At 36.8% G+C, this 16,927-nt stretch overlaps 1 protein-coding gene across 1 annotated transcript; it reads right to left on the bottom strand.

Moving 5' to 3' along the window:
- Window positions 1-349: 349 nt before the first annotated feature.
- On the bottom strand, window positions 350-16,548 carry LOC121380042 (ragulator complex protein LAMTOR3-A-like). Its single transcript, XM_041508770.1, has 6 exons — window positions 16,348-16,548; window positions 13,518-13,552; window positions 10,427-10,485; window positions 9,148-9,281; window positions 2,450-2,513; window positions 350-634 (listed from the first exon to the last, which is right to left on the bottom strand). The coding sequence occupies exons 1-6, from the start codon at window positions 16,354-16,356 to the stop codon at window positions 561-563; spliced, it is 375 nt and encodes a 124-aa protein (XP_041364704.1). The 5' UTR covers window positions 16,357-16,548; the 3' UTR covers window positions 350-560.
- Window positions 16,549-16,927: the final 379 nt, after the last annotated feature.

Genomic DNA, 16,927 nt, shown 5'->3' with positions numbered 1-16,927 from the left:
TAACCACGACGCCACCAAGGCCGGTGAAAAAGTACTCATGAAGCCCTAGTTGAGAGGGTTATGAAACACTTGGTTGCTATCACCATCAGCTGTGTAACGGAGTACAGATTAAAGAACTGATTTCAAAAACTAAAATTTTAATGCTCTCAAGACTTAGTGCTGTTTCCACCACCCGAATGTACAAACAGAAAGATCCAATACCGATCTCTGTAAGGTGTGACTGCCACAAAGTCACCAATAAAACTGACTGCTATAAGCCAAAAGAGATTATTATTTCAAGCTATCTACCCTTGACCAAGTGGACAACAGGTTACAGAAAATTTATGTAAATGTAAAGATTGAGTGAGCAATATGGTTTCCAAACGATTTATACTTTGGCAAATGTGAAAAATATAACAGCATAATTATCAGTTTTAAAATTGGTATGTCTTCCCTGGCAGCCAGTCTGTACATTATAACAGTATTATTTGATGATGAACCAATGATGTTTTCACATGATCAATGTCCAGTATTTCACATGGCAATTGTTTGTTTTTCATGGTAGGAAGTACACACAAACATCATGACATCTGAATCACTTTAGCCACATCTGTTAAAACATCTTTAAGTTCGTTTTCCAAATGTAGGATATCACCTAAAAATAAAAATAAATAGCTCGTTATGCCATGCCAACCATTCAGAATAATAATAATACAGGGCTTCTAGAATTGTCATAAAAATCCACTAGCCATGGGATCAGTGATTTAAAAAAATGTACTAGCCATGATTAAAAATCCACTAGCCTTACTTTAAGTAAATAAAATTTAACTAATAGGAATAATCAGCTAAGTCACCTTTAGAAGGAGATGGAGTTTTAAAACACTTAGATTGTCATGCTTATATCCAATTGAGGTTCAAGCATGCTGTCCTGGGCACACACCTCAGCTATCTGGGCTGTCTTTCCAGTGTCCTCCCACTTTGTCTACAACTCAGTTTGCCTACAGTTTGCCTACACTCAGTTTGCCTACAACCCACTTTGCCTACATTCAGTTTGCCTACAACCCACTTTGCCTACACTCAGTTTGCCTACAACCCACTTTGCCTACATTCAGTTTGCCTACAACCCACTTTGCCTACACTCAGTTTGCCTACAACCCACTTTGCCTACATTCAGTTTGCCTACAACCCACTTTGCCTACACTCAGTTTGCCTACAACCCACTTTGCCTACAACCCACTTTGCCTACATTCAGTTTGCCTACAACCCACTTTGCCTACATTCAGTTTGCCTACAACCCACTTTGCCTACATTCAGTTTGCCTACAACCCACTTTGCCTACACTCAGTTTGTCTACAACTCAGTTTGCCTACAACTCAGTTTGCCTACACTCAGTTTGTCTACAACTCAGTTTGCCTACAACCCACTTTGCCTACACTCAGTTTGTCTACAACTCAGTTTGCCTACACTAGGTATGAAAAGATGACATCCCCAGTTAAAAGTGGAACATTCCATGTATGGTCCCTATATATAAAAATAACATTACACAACAAAAACAATTAAACTATTAAAATTGAATCATTGGACTAATACTAATCACCATAAAGAGCATGCAATCACCTTCGTGCTTTTAAGCCCCAATTACATTACTAGAGCGATCACACACCAGGCGAGCACTTTACCACTGATTTACATTCCGCCCCAACAAACTTAAGGATATTTAAAATTAGCTGTTATCTTAGATGTTAGCCAATTTCACATTTGTCGATGTGGTGAACAACTTAAACCATGAACCTTTTTCTTTCTTTTTTTCAGTGGGATACTGGTTAGGATGGGAAAAAACCTACTTATTGTTTCAACGAACTCTAATGAAATAATTTACGATTAATTAAACATTTAAGGCATTTAAAATTAAGTTATGGTAAGTTATTAAACCAGTGGTCTCTAAGCTGTGTAGTGACCAAAAATATTGTGTTATTTTTCATATGAAATATAAAAGATTATACCTTGAATTATAAACCTATAAAAAAATTACATCTAAATTTATATTACTGTATTACAAAATCCAACATGGTTGGCAGACAGGTCAACATGCGACATTGCAGTTTGAATCTGAATTGCATTTTCATATTGACAAAGAACTGATTGCTATTTTAATGGATACACACTGCAGATTTTCTGTCACACACTTTATATGTTTTACTAAAGAAAGTTTGTTGGTTTTGCTTAATGCATCCCACAGACAGATTAGTACATACCACGGCCTTTGATATACCAGTTGTGGTGCACTGGCTGGAACGAGAAATAGCCCAATGGGCCCACAGATGGAGATCGATCCCAGACCGACTGCGCATCGTGTGAACACTTTACCACTGGGCTACATCCCGCCCCTTAATTTGAGGAATACAAACCTATTATTAAAACAACATCCTGAAAAATGTGATATATATATATTAGTGAAATTCCACTATACCTGTATTCGCATCAGCATCTGCTATCATAGAAACCAAAAGAGGAGGTTTGTTCAGCTGTACCACCTATAAAAGTATTTAAAAAGCCAAATTTAACAAACAAGCTAATAGTACACAATACCCTTGCTAACTGATATGTGGCAGTACATTTTAAAAAATATAAACTAACACTAATCACAGATTAAAAATACTTATCAATTATTGACTGCCATTGAGGGCGATATCAGGTTTCATGGACAGAAAAATTTGATATTGCCCTCAATGATGGTCACTAATTGTTTTATTATATATAACATCCATAAGACTTGTATATTACTGCTTTATTTATCAGAATCAAAATAAGTGATTTCTTATAATTTCCTGCAAAATGTGTGATTTAGTGACGTCACGTAATCCTAAGACATCGCATGACAAGCAGAGAAATGCGGAAATAAACAGTTGAAACCAAAACAAACACAGGGCTCGAACTTAAGAATTTATCACCCACAGCAATTTTGTTTTAATTTACCGTGGGTGAATGGGAACATCGACGGGAATTTTTTAAAGCTGATTTTTGCAGTAAATAAGCTTTAATTACTGAAAGCTTATTTTTTTGTATGGACATGTAGTCATATTTCTTAAATTTATGTAAATAAACTTCCATAAACAAGAATTTATTATAAATGGAATCGTGAACTAGTAGCATAAGCTAAACTTTCATGGAACCTGGTGTTTCTGAGACGAAGTTGTCCAAGTTTTCGGTGAATACAACATGAAAATTGTTACATGGATGGTATTAAATTTTACAGGTAGAAAGATTATCATTCTTGGAATCAATGGACATAGGTTTTGTGGTGTAAATGTCTTTTTTTGTGTTTTACAGTCATTGTTTTTAGCGAGTGGGGATGTGTATTTGATCTCTTAGCATTGCCAACCCTTCCTCAATATATACCGCCAGCCCTTTATTGTTCTCTCTGGGGGGAAATTAAAGGGGGTGAGTGTGTGACCTCCCCTTCTAAAAAAGAGAGTAAAAAATAAAATAAAATAAATAAAAAGGAAAGCTTGGTTACTGTATATCGTTCTGTGTTGGTCAACTTTGTGGAAAGACCTACCCCTTTGTTTGCCCCTCAATATCTGGTACAAAAAGGTTACTACAATGTACAAACACTCATGTTTTGTGTAGTTGAACAGGAGATGATGTCGGTCTGACATTCATTTTGGTGAACTGATCAAAGTTTTAATATTATTTCAATAAAGATTTCAAGACATCTGAAAAATAATAAAGATTAAAGTGATGCCCTAATGTGGAATAACATCTTTTTGTTCTTTTTATTTCTATCTTTTTCGAATGAATCGATTACAAAATGTCATTTATATGATATCAATAGCTGATAAAAGTAGCTTCGTTTTGTACATATTATGTGGCACCCAAGATAAATTATTTTAATAATGAACACTACCACTTCCATTGTTTTTATACCTAACAAAGTTAAAAGTTTTGAATATTTTATTAGGTATCGCTGAACAAATGACAGTACCGGTAAGTAAAAATTATCAGTTAGACCAGTTAAATATGCAACCGAGGATAAAATATCAGATGAGTTAGTGGACACACAAGACAGAATGACCGTTCTGATCACGTGACAAATTAGGTGCCAAACAGTCGGAGATTGCCGAAATGATAAAAATGAAATGTTTTCATTGCTCATTGTTTGTTTTAAAAAACACAAATAGATACCAGTATGGTACACAATAGAGGCTGTTAAAAAAATACTGTTAAATTACATAACGGTAACTGTCGTAACCTGCTGAATATGTTCGTCAGTTGTGTTTCTGTACATCAGGGGTGGGGAAAAGCCCTTTTTTTCCCAGTCTGGGACCGATTCTCGATACCTGAGACCGAAATTATTTTTGAAAAACGCGCGTTTGCCGGTCCCACTTTTGTCATTCTTGTCGGTCCGAAGCACCTGTCCATTTCTATTATTAGAACAAATTCCAATCGGTCGAGTGGACCGGCCAGCCCAGATATCGGTATCTCGTGCATGATTTAAAATAATAAATAAATAGTGGTCAATATGGCTGGTGTTTCAGACATTTGTGATTTTAAAGTCTGCCTAAGTATATCGCCAGTCACTGAAGTTGGGACCTACAGCAGTGTCAATCGACTGCCACTAGGCTAGACATTTATCAAAGTCGCTGAGTCGGTCAAGAGATTAAACAGACCTTAACGATAGCACCATTCATGGTTTAGAAAGCCATCAAGGTATTACACGCCAATTAAAACAAAGGACCCAGAATTTGCAACTGGTTACAATCAACACCTGTCAACACCTGTGTACGGAGCTCTGTCGTAGTGTCGGGTCGAGTGTCCTAGTCTGAAGCAAGAGGCTTTTGTGCAATACAAACTGCTTAAAATAGCATAAAATATAATAAAATAATCTATAAATGTATTTATTGTTGACTGTTCAATGTAGTGTATCCAATAATTATAAAGGATTTTAAAATTAACAACAGGTTTCCACCTTTTTTTTAACAAGTGGGAGTAAGCAGAACAGCTACATGTACTGTTATCTCAAGAGCCAGTAGAGGTCAAATTTCATCCAATCAGTGATGACGTTATTAGTATCTTTGTCTAAAAATGTGCTAGCTTAGGCTGTCAAAAGCTTCGAACGGTGCCATCTTTTATTAATTTTCAGGACACAGTACTGAATACTCATACTTTTTATACATATATGGGATTTCAAATTCATAACTTTTATTCCTTTTTTATATTATTTATTCTATTATGTAAAATATATACAATTTGTGGGGGTTTTCACTGATCATTATTATGTGATCAAATTTTTTTTTCTTCATGTTTTTATGTTTATCGTTTCGCATTCATGATTCAAAATAAAACTATACAAATATCACTATGATTTTTTTTTTTAACTATTTGGCAAATATCGTTTTTTAAATGTTCTTCTTTTTCTCCCCCCCCCCCCCCCCCCCCCCCGTAGTGACAACATCAAGTGGGACCGATTGACAATTTTATTTTTCCCCACCCCTGCTGTACACACTGCTGCTTGTTTTCCTTGATGTTCAGTGTGCAGATTGATCAATGTTTTTCAGTGTGAAAAGAGTGTGCATTTTGAATATGAAGGGGGGGGGGGGGGGTACGCGCGACATAACATAAAAGCAGGACAGCAAAATGCAGTTAGAACGTATATTATACGACTATACAGTGTATGCACATAGCTCGTTCCATCGAGTGGTACTAACTAAACACCCATTAACTCCAACCAGGACCCTAAATGTCTGTGTTAAATACTGGCAGATAATGTTCAGACATGTTTATACATTTTGCCATTGTGAGGAGCTTTACTGATGGCAGTTTATATCTCACTGACGGCAATTGCCATCGTTAAGTTCGAGCCCTGCAAACATTAAGTAAATTAGCGACAGTATGACCAGCAAGAATGTCAAAATCATATTAATAACAAAATAAAAAACTAAATATAATAAATCTGCACATACATTTAAATTGAACAGTTGCTGATTATCTCCAAATGCATTCTTTATTTGTAACATATAATCCAGGGAATGCCGAATCCAACTGCATTTTGATGTATCAAGTACGTTCCTAAATCTGCGAGATTTTCCTTACAAAATTTGACAATTACTGACCTTGTCTTTTTCGTATTTGCGGAATTAAACTCAGTATGAATAAAGATGTTATAGTTTTTGTTGAAGGACAGGAAAGCGTTTTGTCACAAGTTTATGGTTGTTTACATCAGAATTAGCAGTTGATGTTGCATTATGTTACCTACTCATTAATTGGATAGAATTTTGTCTCATCTTTATTTTCACTGGTTAAACCTCCCAGGGCAATATCAATCACTTTTGATCGGACAGGTGAGACCGTCTGAGAGCAATATCACTATTTCCAGAAGGTCATGTGACTGGTTTTTGACCAATAATAATACAGATATATTTTTATTATGTAATAAAAGCTGAAATTATCTTTAAAAAGCAGAACACTCTATAATATGTTTAAATAAAAGTTATTTCTCAGCATATGAGATCAAACCAAGCTACAGTGGAACCTCTCAAAATCGGACTCTCTGTAAACCAGAATTCCCATCAAACTGAATTTTTTTTACAGTCCTTCTTAAAAATCAGCTTCGTAATTAACCGGACACCTCTTAAAAACAGACGTTTCACTTGGTCCCTAGCGTCTCCGGTTTAGAGGGGTTTAACCATACATGTACTTTGTGAAAATTATTTGAAATTTTTTTTTATTATTTTTTATTAAATCAGATAAAAAGTTGAAAACTCACATCTTTGAATAATGTCTCCTTTGTGAAGAACATTGTGTGAAAAGTAATGGCACCCAATGACCATAAAATCACTTGCTAGTAAAAGCCACAAATTTCTGAGATTAGAAAACACCAAAGTTAGATTTCTATTTTCGGTATGAGAGGCTAGGGATAAGAAGATGAGAGGCTAATAAACAAACAGACAATTGTTTTTCTTAGACGGGTACAATAAAATTCACATTAAAAGCTTATTGGACAATGTAATGAAAAGAAAGTTACCTTGAATCGTACCCCAATAAAACAATGTTTTTGACAGTAAAAAAACCCTGTAATACAGGTACCAGGAACTGGAGGAACCAATAATGTATTCATCTGCTTTCAAACTAAGGGGGCGGGACGTAGCCCAGTGGTATAGTGTTCACTTGATGCGTGGTCGGTCCAGGATCAATTCCCGTTGGTGGACCCATTGGGCTATTTCTCGTTCCAGCCAGTGCACCACGACTGGTGTAACAAAAGCCTTGGTATATACTATCCTGTCTGTGGGATGGTGCATATAAAAGATCCCATGCTGCTAATCAAAAAGAGTAGCCCAAGAAGTGGCGACAACGGGTTTCCTCTCTCAATATATGTGTGGTCCATAACCATGTCTGACGCCATATAACTGTAAATAAAATGTGTTGAGTATGTCGTTAAATAAAACATTTCCTTCCTTCCTTACAACTAAAGGGGGGGGGGGGGGGGGGGGGGAGAGAGGGGGCAATTAATTATTTTCAGAAATGGGAGAGGGGGCCCAGTTCCAAGACCTATGGATATATACTCTTCAAAAAAAGAAACGCAAAAGGGTACAAATGGGTTATAACTCCGATTTTATGTTTCCTACCGGTTCATGCTTTGTGAATATAAGGTCATTGCATGTCCCAAACACATTCCCACGGTTACATTCGATAAAACGCAGCTACTGTACAATAAAGTTCCAAAATGTGAATATTCGCAAAAACGCAGCCACGTGCAAACCATGTCACCACTGCACGTGCGTTGTCTGCACGTGCAACATGAACACCGACAGTATAAAAGTGCAGGGTGTTCGCTTGCCTGGCCTCTGTATCTGGCCGACAGTTGACAATCCAGGACATGCCACGTCTCAGTGAACCGCAGAGAAACAATGCCATCGGCCGACTAGACGCAGGCGAATCCAGAACGGCCGTTGCCAGGGCATTCCATGTGTCCCCAAACACCATCTCCAGACTGTGGGACCGTTACCAGCAACATGGATCAACACGTGACCTCCCTAGATCCGGTCGACCACGGGTCACTACCCCCGGGCAGGACCGCTACATCCGGGTACGCCACCTTCGGGAACGATTGACTACTGCCACCTCCACAGCCGCAGCAATATCAGGTTTGCGCAGGATATCCGACCAGACCGTACGGAACCGCCTACGTGAGGTAGGAATTCGTGCCAGACGTCCAGTTCGAGGTGTCATCTTAACACCACAACACCGTCGACTCCGACTGCAGTGGTGCCAGATTCATCGACAATGGCCTCAACTGCGATGGAGACAGGTGTGGTTCAGTGACGAGTCCCGATTTCTGCTCCGACGTCATGATGGAAGATGTCGCGTGTATAGGCGTCGTGGTGAACGTTATGCGGCAAACTGCGTGCAGGAAGTGGACAGATTCGGCGGGGGTAGTGTCATGGTGTGGGCAGCCATCTCACACACTGGCAGAACTGACCTGGTCCACGTGCAGGGCAACCTGAATGCACAGGGCTACATTGACCAGATCCTCCGGCCACGCATCGTTCCAGTTATGGCCAACGCCAACGCAGTGTTCCAACATGACAATGCCAGGCCTCACACAGCACGTCTCACAACGGCTTTCCTACAGAACAACAACATTAATGTCCTTCCTTGGCCATCGATATCACCGGATTTGAACCCAATTGAGCATCTATGGGACGAGTTGGACCGACGCCTTCGACAGCGACAACCACAGCCCCAGACCCTGCCCGAGCTGGCAGCAGCCTTGCAGGCCGAGTGGGCCACCATCCCCCGGGACGTCATCCGTACTCTGGTTGCTTCAATGGGCAGGCGGTGCCAGGCAGTTGTCAACACACGCGGAGGCCACACCCGGTATTGACTCCAGATGACCTTGACCTTGGTGGTGTGTCCTATCACTTACTCACAATGGACTAGAGTGAATTGTGAACAATCCTGCAACATTTGGTAATTATCGGACTCACCATTCAATAATTAAATCAATTCTCCAAATGTTACGACAATGTGGTTTTGCGTTTCTTCTTTTGAAGAGTATATATTGTACATCAGCAAACAAACAAAAAAACCCACAATACACTTACACATGTCTCTTGTTTAAAAAGCTAATTAGGTGAAGAGAATGCTGATTGTTTAAATGATGTTAACCTGATATGAACTGTACATGGACACAATGGATTTGTTCTGTGACATTCCCATCTTGCCAGCCTGTTCTGTCATCAGTCCAAATGCACATAAGAATGCTGGTCGCAGTGCCAGTTCAGGGGCATTCTCATTAGCAACTGTAAAACAATAACCCATCACAATTAGCTGAAAAGATATCTAAAAATATATATCCCAAAAGCTGGTTTAAAGGGATATTCCTGAGTTTGTTGCAATTTTTAAGATGTTATCAACTAACAGAGACTTTTTAACAATTGTAATTAAATATCAAATATATTTATCTGCATAAAATATTAGTGGCTGTATATTAAACGTGTTTATGATCGTTTTAATATTTATACTAGGTTAAATTTATTTTATTTCCTAAAATATAATTTTTTCGTATGTACGAAATTATTTAAAGGCAAAATCCAGTATGGGCTTCTTACAAATATTAACATGACATTGAATATACAGACACTAATATTCTAAACAAGAAAATATATTTAATATGTAAGTTTACCGGTAATCATAAAATATTTTATTAGTCGGAAATACATGTACATGTATCTTACAATGCAGCAAACTCAGAAATGTCCCTTAAAGTCAGAAACATGTAGGACACAAGCAATCAAAATGAAACTTCCTGTGAAACACCAATTATATGCTGTATTGTGAATTGTGAAATTTGTTTAAAGGGTTAGCTGCCATTGAAACATGTTTGTGATGAACAGATCCGTGTTGATGACTAAAATTACATATTAAAGATACTGTCTTCTTTAGAATATCACTATTTTGATAAACAAGGTGTTTGATACCACCCTAATGTTCGTAGTAGCCCAAACCAGATTTTACCTTCCAATAATTTTGTATGTTCAAAAGAAAATATATATCACATAACAAAATCAACCATGACCAATAAAAACATTAACTCACAACCACAAAGACAAACCCATCAGATATTCAGACACAGGTATTCTAAACAAGGAACTAATATTATTTAAAATGTTATTTTAATCACAGAAAAGGCTATGTTAGTCGGAAACATATTACAATAGCTGCAAACTCAAAACAGTGTCTTTAATACATATTATTTCATACAAGACATAAGAATAGTACTCATTGACAAGTATAATTTTAATTTTTTTACAATAGGAGTACATGTATTTAATATCACTAAAAATAAACATTAGTAGTTTCCAGCTAACAAAATATCAGGAAGGCTATCTTTTGTGACTTTTCATTAAAAAAATAACAAAAAGAAACATGAAATTAAATTCCGAACCTTTCAGCATTAATACCCCATCTCTGTCTGTAACAACAATAGCATGAAGCCCATCAATTCTAAAAAGAAAAAAGGAAAATTAACTACTGGTAATTATTGTATTCGATGCACTAAAGCAACCTGCCTCGGTGGCGTCGTGGTTAGGCCATCGATCTACAGGCTGGTAGCTAGGTAATGGGTTCGGATCACAGTTGAGGCATGGGATTTTTAATCCAGATACCGACTCCAAACCCTGAGTGATGCTCTGCAAGGCTCAATGGGTAGGTGTAAACCACTTGCACTGACCAGTGATCCATAACTGGTTCAACAAAGGCCATGGTTTGTGCTATCCTGCCTGTGGGAAGCGCAAATAATAGATCCCTTGCTGCTAATTGGAAAGAGTAGTCCATGTAGTGGCGACAGCGGGTTTCCTCTCAAAATCGGTGTGGTCCTTAACCATATGTCTGACGCCATATAACTGTAAATAAAATGTGTTGAGTGTGTCGTTAAATAAAACATTTCTTTCTTTCGATGCACTAAAGTGAAAACAAGACATTTATTTACTTCTGTTTTATTCATAGCCATGGCTAGCTCTGGGTGAGCAGAAAACTTCGACAAATCATCTCTTTTAAACATTTAAACACCCAGTCATTTTTAAATAAAATAATTATTTACTAAGGCAGGGTTTCTGCAAGAGGGTAAAATGGGTATGACGCCATACCCCCAAAATGTTGCAGATATTATTGTTTTAAATTGACCTTTTGACAAAATTAATTACTCTTATCATGATTACTGTATGATTTTCTTAATCCTAACCCTAAACCTAACCCATTTTCTTTCTGGGGAATTCCCCCATACCCTCTTATCGACTGTGGTTGTATTCAGCACTAACAATGTAAATATTCAATTTCAGAGAGCCATACACCAAAATGTCTTTCTGGCAGAAACACTGTAAGGAGACTGAATACATGTACGGTACATGCAGTATTCAGTTTGTGGACAGAAAACCAGCATTTTGTTGGCAAATTATAATGAAACATTTACGGCATACGGGAAGGAAAGCAGGAAATGTTTTATTTAACGATGCACTCAACACATTTTTTATTTTACAGTTATATGGCATCAGACATATGGTTAAGGACAACACAGATATACAGAGAGAGGAAACACGCTGTCGGAACTTCATGGGCTACTCTTTTCAATTAGCAGCAAGGGATCTTTTATATGCACCATCCCACAGACAGGATGGTACATACCATATGGCTTTTGTTACACTAGTCGTGGTGCACTGGCTTGAACAAGAAATAGCCCAATCGGACCACCGACAGGGATCGATCCTAAACTGACCGTGCATCAAGCGAGTGCTTTACCACTGGGCTACATCCCGCCCCTTACAGCATACTGTGTCCAGCATCAGGGCTCACAATGGAAAATATTTTGGTTTGGCCAATTCTCTAATATGTAGAGAATTTCCTTGAATATTATTAAAGAGTGGTTAATTTAAAGAACATTGTATTAGCCAAAGACTAAATGTTGTAGCCACTTTGTATAAAAATGAGCAATTGGCTAATTTAGCAATGAACAGAGTGAGCCCACATGTATCATTGTATTCATACTTTTTCAGAGATTTTTTAGAAATGTTATTACATGCATGTATATCCTGATAGTACACTCAAATCATGTTTTAATTTGAATGGTATATAATTTTACTGAGTGCGCATAACATTTAAATGTTAGAACCATGCAATATATAAAAGGGGAATCAGGGTTCTATTTCTCAAGCCGATGCCATATTTATATAACCGAAAAATAAAATGTGTTGAGTGCATTGTTAAATAAAAGGTTTCCTATTTCTCAAATTTGACTTGACACCAATGGCTTTCAATTTTGGAATTTTAGCATCGTTTTACAAAAATATTGATAAATGTTCAGTTTAATTTCAAAAACACCTCATTAAGCTAAGTTAGAATTTAAAAGAGTATTACTTTTCAAATTTGTGTATCTATTATGCATTATGAAACATTGTAGGAGAGGTAGGGGGCGTTTGTCAAGTATCATGTATCGTTTTCAAAATATATCTTTCTATAATAATAATAATAAATGGGAATTATTCTTATTATTATAAAATTGGGAATAAAAACGACATAGTCCTTGGGAACATGTGTAGGTCACAATACCCTGGGAATAATCAAAAAAAAAAAAAATCAAATCACATGACAACATGGCAAACAGAAAGTCACAACCACATTAAAACTTAATTACATGTTGCTGGATACTTGATGTTCATGAAGAGTTCTTTAAACAAATTTAGACAGAACTTAATCTGTAGTTAAGTTTATGCAATAAGGAAGGAAGGAAATGGTTTATTTAACAATGCACTCAACACATTTTATTTACAGTTATATGACATCAGACATATGGTTAAGGACCACACAGATATTGAGACGAAACCCACTGTCGCCACTTCATGGGCTACTCTTTTTGATTAGCAGCAAGGGATCTTTTATATATGCAACATCCCAGAGACAGGGTAGTACATACCATGGCCTTCGTTACACCAGGTGTGGTCCACTGGCTGGAACGAGAAATAACCTAATGAGGCCACCGACGGGGACTGATCCTAGACTGACCATGCATCAAGCGAGTGCATTACCACTGGGCTATGCCCCCCTCCCATCTCTATGTGATAAAGCCATATAGAGCTGAACCTGTATATAACGTATCCCAGCAGTAAAGTGTCCACCCGATGCACAGTGTGCCCATTGGGTATTTCTCGCTCCAGCCAGTGCACCATGACTAGTATTTAAAAAGCTGTGGTATGTGCTATCCTGTCTATGGGATGGTGAATATAAAAGATCCCTTGTTACTAATGATTAATTGTAGCGTGTTTCCTTTCTAAGACTATATATATGTCAAAATTACCATGTTTGACATCCAATGACCGATAATTTATAAAAAAATAGTGGTGTCGTTATACAATACAAACTTTTCATTGATCTAAGACAGACAGATGAAAAACCTAATAAATAATAAGTTAAAAGTTAATTGTTATAACATTTTCACTCTCTACATGTTGACATCTTCTGCTACCGTATATGTGTATGTTACTCACGTGGACATCAATTTTAGCAAATGACTCTTCAACTCCTGAAAAATTAAATATTAATTTTTATTAATTATATATTAATAACATATCAGTTATTAGAAATACTTAAACCTCTGAACCGAACAAATTAGTCAGATTATTCTCCGACAGAAATGGGTTGTGATGTATATTAGATGGATCGAAAGAATTAGTTTATGAAGATAAACCTTGATGTATGACAAGTAGCTACTGTACACGTAGTTCATCCCATCCTCCTACAAAAATGTTTTTTGCAAATAATTTCAGTTTGGTTTCATGTTAGAAGAAAAGTAAAAGTGTTTTGAAAATAACACAAAAAAACCAACAGTATTTTTGTGTGTAATTTAGAAATCAGTCGGCTCTGAAGTAAATAACTTGTAATAAATTCCACAGTATGAAAAAGGCGCTCCCTGTGGGAAGGATATAATTACTACACAAGGTAAGTTTCAGAAATCGCTACACAATTTCGAAACATTAAACAGTAGTTGCTAATCAATTTTTAATTGACTAGAAATAACCACTAGGTACAATGTAGTTCATCAAGCTAAACCACTAGGGTATCCACAAGTTCTCGAACACGGGCCGAGTCTAGCAAGACTCAATTCCATTCAAAAGACTCAAGTACCCGTTTAAGGAATAAGATAAAATATGATAACTTATTAATGTGCCTATATCCAATTAAGGTTCAAGCACTGTGCAAGGAAGAGCACTCTCATTTAATGAATTTATTTGTTTATTATTTTTTATTTTTTTTATACGTCATTTTGCCCTATGCTTTATGCAATACAACATTTGGCATGATTCGACATCCACATTCTGTGCTGGAATTAAGATGCATAATGCTATTTTACTTTATTACTTAGTATCATTATCAACTAGTGTTGGGTACTTGGTCTAGGTAGAGTTTGACCCTCGAGTCAAATATTTTGGACTCATGGAGGCCCTATTAGTATTAACCACAGTGAAAGTAGATTAAACTGATTTAGGAAAGAGGTCACTATCATTAGGCAGTCCTCTGAATATTAGGGGTGCAACGATACGGTCAAAACCGTATTGCGATATATTGCGATAAAAAAAACAGTATTGCAATATAGTTGATATTATTTAAATTTAATATTTATGGGTGTGTTTTTTTTAATGAAAAAAAAAGGCATAACTTTTTAATGATCTTTATTAGTTTCAGCTGTCAGGCTAAATGTTTGAGGCCATATTTTTACTTTTTAACACAATACTAGTCTACTAGAACACCGGTGTGACGGTGTCAAACTATTTATATATTGTCACATTCGGAAAGCCTTATTATTGGGCTTTTCCGTTGCTGTTCGCTTGACATGGAAATGTACGTATTGAGTCGCAATGTTTCGGCAGATCGACCGAACCAGAGCCGAGGTATTTTGAACGATCGGCCGAAGTATTCCGAGTGCAGTGAAAAGCAGCGAAGTGTGATTCTCATTTGTTGGTTTATTTCTTTGAAGATGATAGCCGTAGTCGTATTCCAATGTAAATGAACAATGAATGATAAATGTGTAAGTAACAAAACATTTATTTGTAATTATCGTTAACTGGTTATTTCCATTGGACTTTTAACACGTTTTGTTTAGAAGTTAGAACCAAGTATAACCGACCTATCACTTCGTATGCCAACAAGTAAGCCGACTACGCTTGACATGATTGTTACATTTCCTGTCATATCACCAATTAATAAAATGATGTGGTTTTTGTTTGTTTGTTTGTTTGCCTATTTCAAGTCAAATAAGATACAAGGAAAAAAATAGCATATAAAAATCGAGATACGCAAAACTGTACCGCGGTTCGTATCGAGCTGATCAATTATCGCGGTATACTGATATACCGGTTTATCGTTACAGCACTACTAAATATAGTTTTGTTCGTGCATCGCTTGCATAAGTATAGTTTTGCGTAACCCATTTTCCGTCTGTGCACTGAATTCTCACATCATTTACATGCTCATGATAGGTTACGTAAAAACGAAATAGGTTTTGATTTTGCGTAACCCATAAATGTTTACAAAAAATTTCAATTCTCAGAGGCATGTGACTGGGTTGAGATGATTAAGTGAATTGGCTTAGCCGTCATGACTTTGTCATGGCCGCCATTAGGCTATTTTACGACTGGTAATCAAAGGCTGTGGCATGTGCTATCCTGTCTGTCCATGTCGGATGTCGCACATAAAAGATCCCTTGCTACCAATGTAAAAATGTAGCAGGTTTCATCTCTGAAACTCAAGAGTCCATTTTTCCTGACAAGTGATAATCTACTGGGACAAGCAAAATGTACCACGATGATTGTCCAGTGGACAAGTAAAAATTTTATAATTCTGTTTTATTTTGATCAATCAAAAACAGTGTCCTTGCACTTAAAACTGACAACTTATTTGGACTCCCGACTTGTAAGTGAAGATATTGACGGACAAGTAGATTTCTATATGTACTTGTCTTGTGGACTAGTGGAAAATTATGCTTAAATCTATCACCGAGACTACATCATGTCAAAACCACCAAATGTTTGACATCCAATAGCCAATGATAATGATTAATAAATCAATGTGCTCTAGTGATGTCGTTAAACAAAACGGCTGAATTGAGCTTGCGGAATGGTTTTTTTTTTTTTTTTTTTTTTTTTTTTACGGAGTGGGGGCGGAGCATGTTTGGGACGAGTTGACAAGCATTCTCTAGAAAGCACATATGCACTTAACAAATTTATAAACACGGTCATGTCTACCTATTTCGTGTCAATTCATAAAATATGCGGAATATCATGATAAACGTAAATTATCAATAAAAGAACGAAGACCCACCTCAGTCATGTTATTAGTCTTGATAATTCATAACGCATTCAACGGAAGTGGGTTGTAGCGTTAAACATCCGATATGAAAAAGCCAGAAACCATTATCAATCTCGGAACACACACTGATAATTCTCGGAACCGGCGTGACGTCACACGGCCTAGTTACCGATCATCCGGGTCTTTGGGGGTGAAGCAAAGCCTTAGTGATTACTGTATTTGCATGCCTTGCATATTGTCATTTATTTTCTGTAGCTAACACATAGTTGCAGCATGTCTTATGAGTATTATAACGCCTTGGGTTGTCATATAATAGAAGCGAACAACGGGAATATGAATTAGTATAGTCTATATTTATTACCGACATGTTTCCGTATAGCTTATATTGTCATGGGGACCTGACTAGAGGCAGGTTGGGCAGAACAATTTTTGTTGATGCAATTTTCAGGTCATATTAATTATAAATTTTAACAACTTTGAAATGATAAGATAATTATTAATATTATAATAATTATGATGTGGGCTACAAAATATATAATTTGTATGTATAATAATAAAATTTATATGCATGATTCAAGATAATTATTTTTAT

This window comes from Gigantopelta aegis, chromosome 8 (genome assembly GCF_016097555.1).
Source record: "Gigantopelta aegis isolate Gae_Host chromosome 8, Gae_host_genome, whole genome shotgun sequence".
In the NCBI taxonomy this organism is placed as follows: Eukaryota; Metazoa; Mollusca; class Gastropoda; order Neomphalida; family Peltospiridae; genus Gigantopelta; species Gigantopelta aegis.
This window is presented reverse-complemented; position numbering and strand designations above follow the sequence as displayed.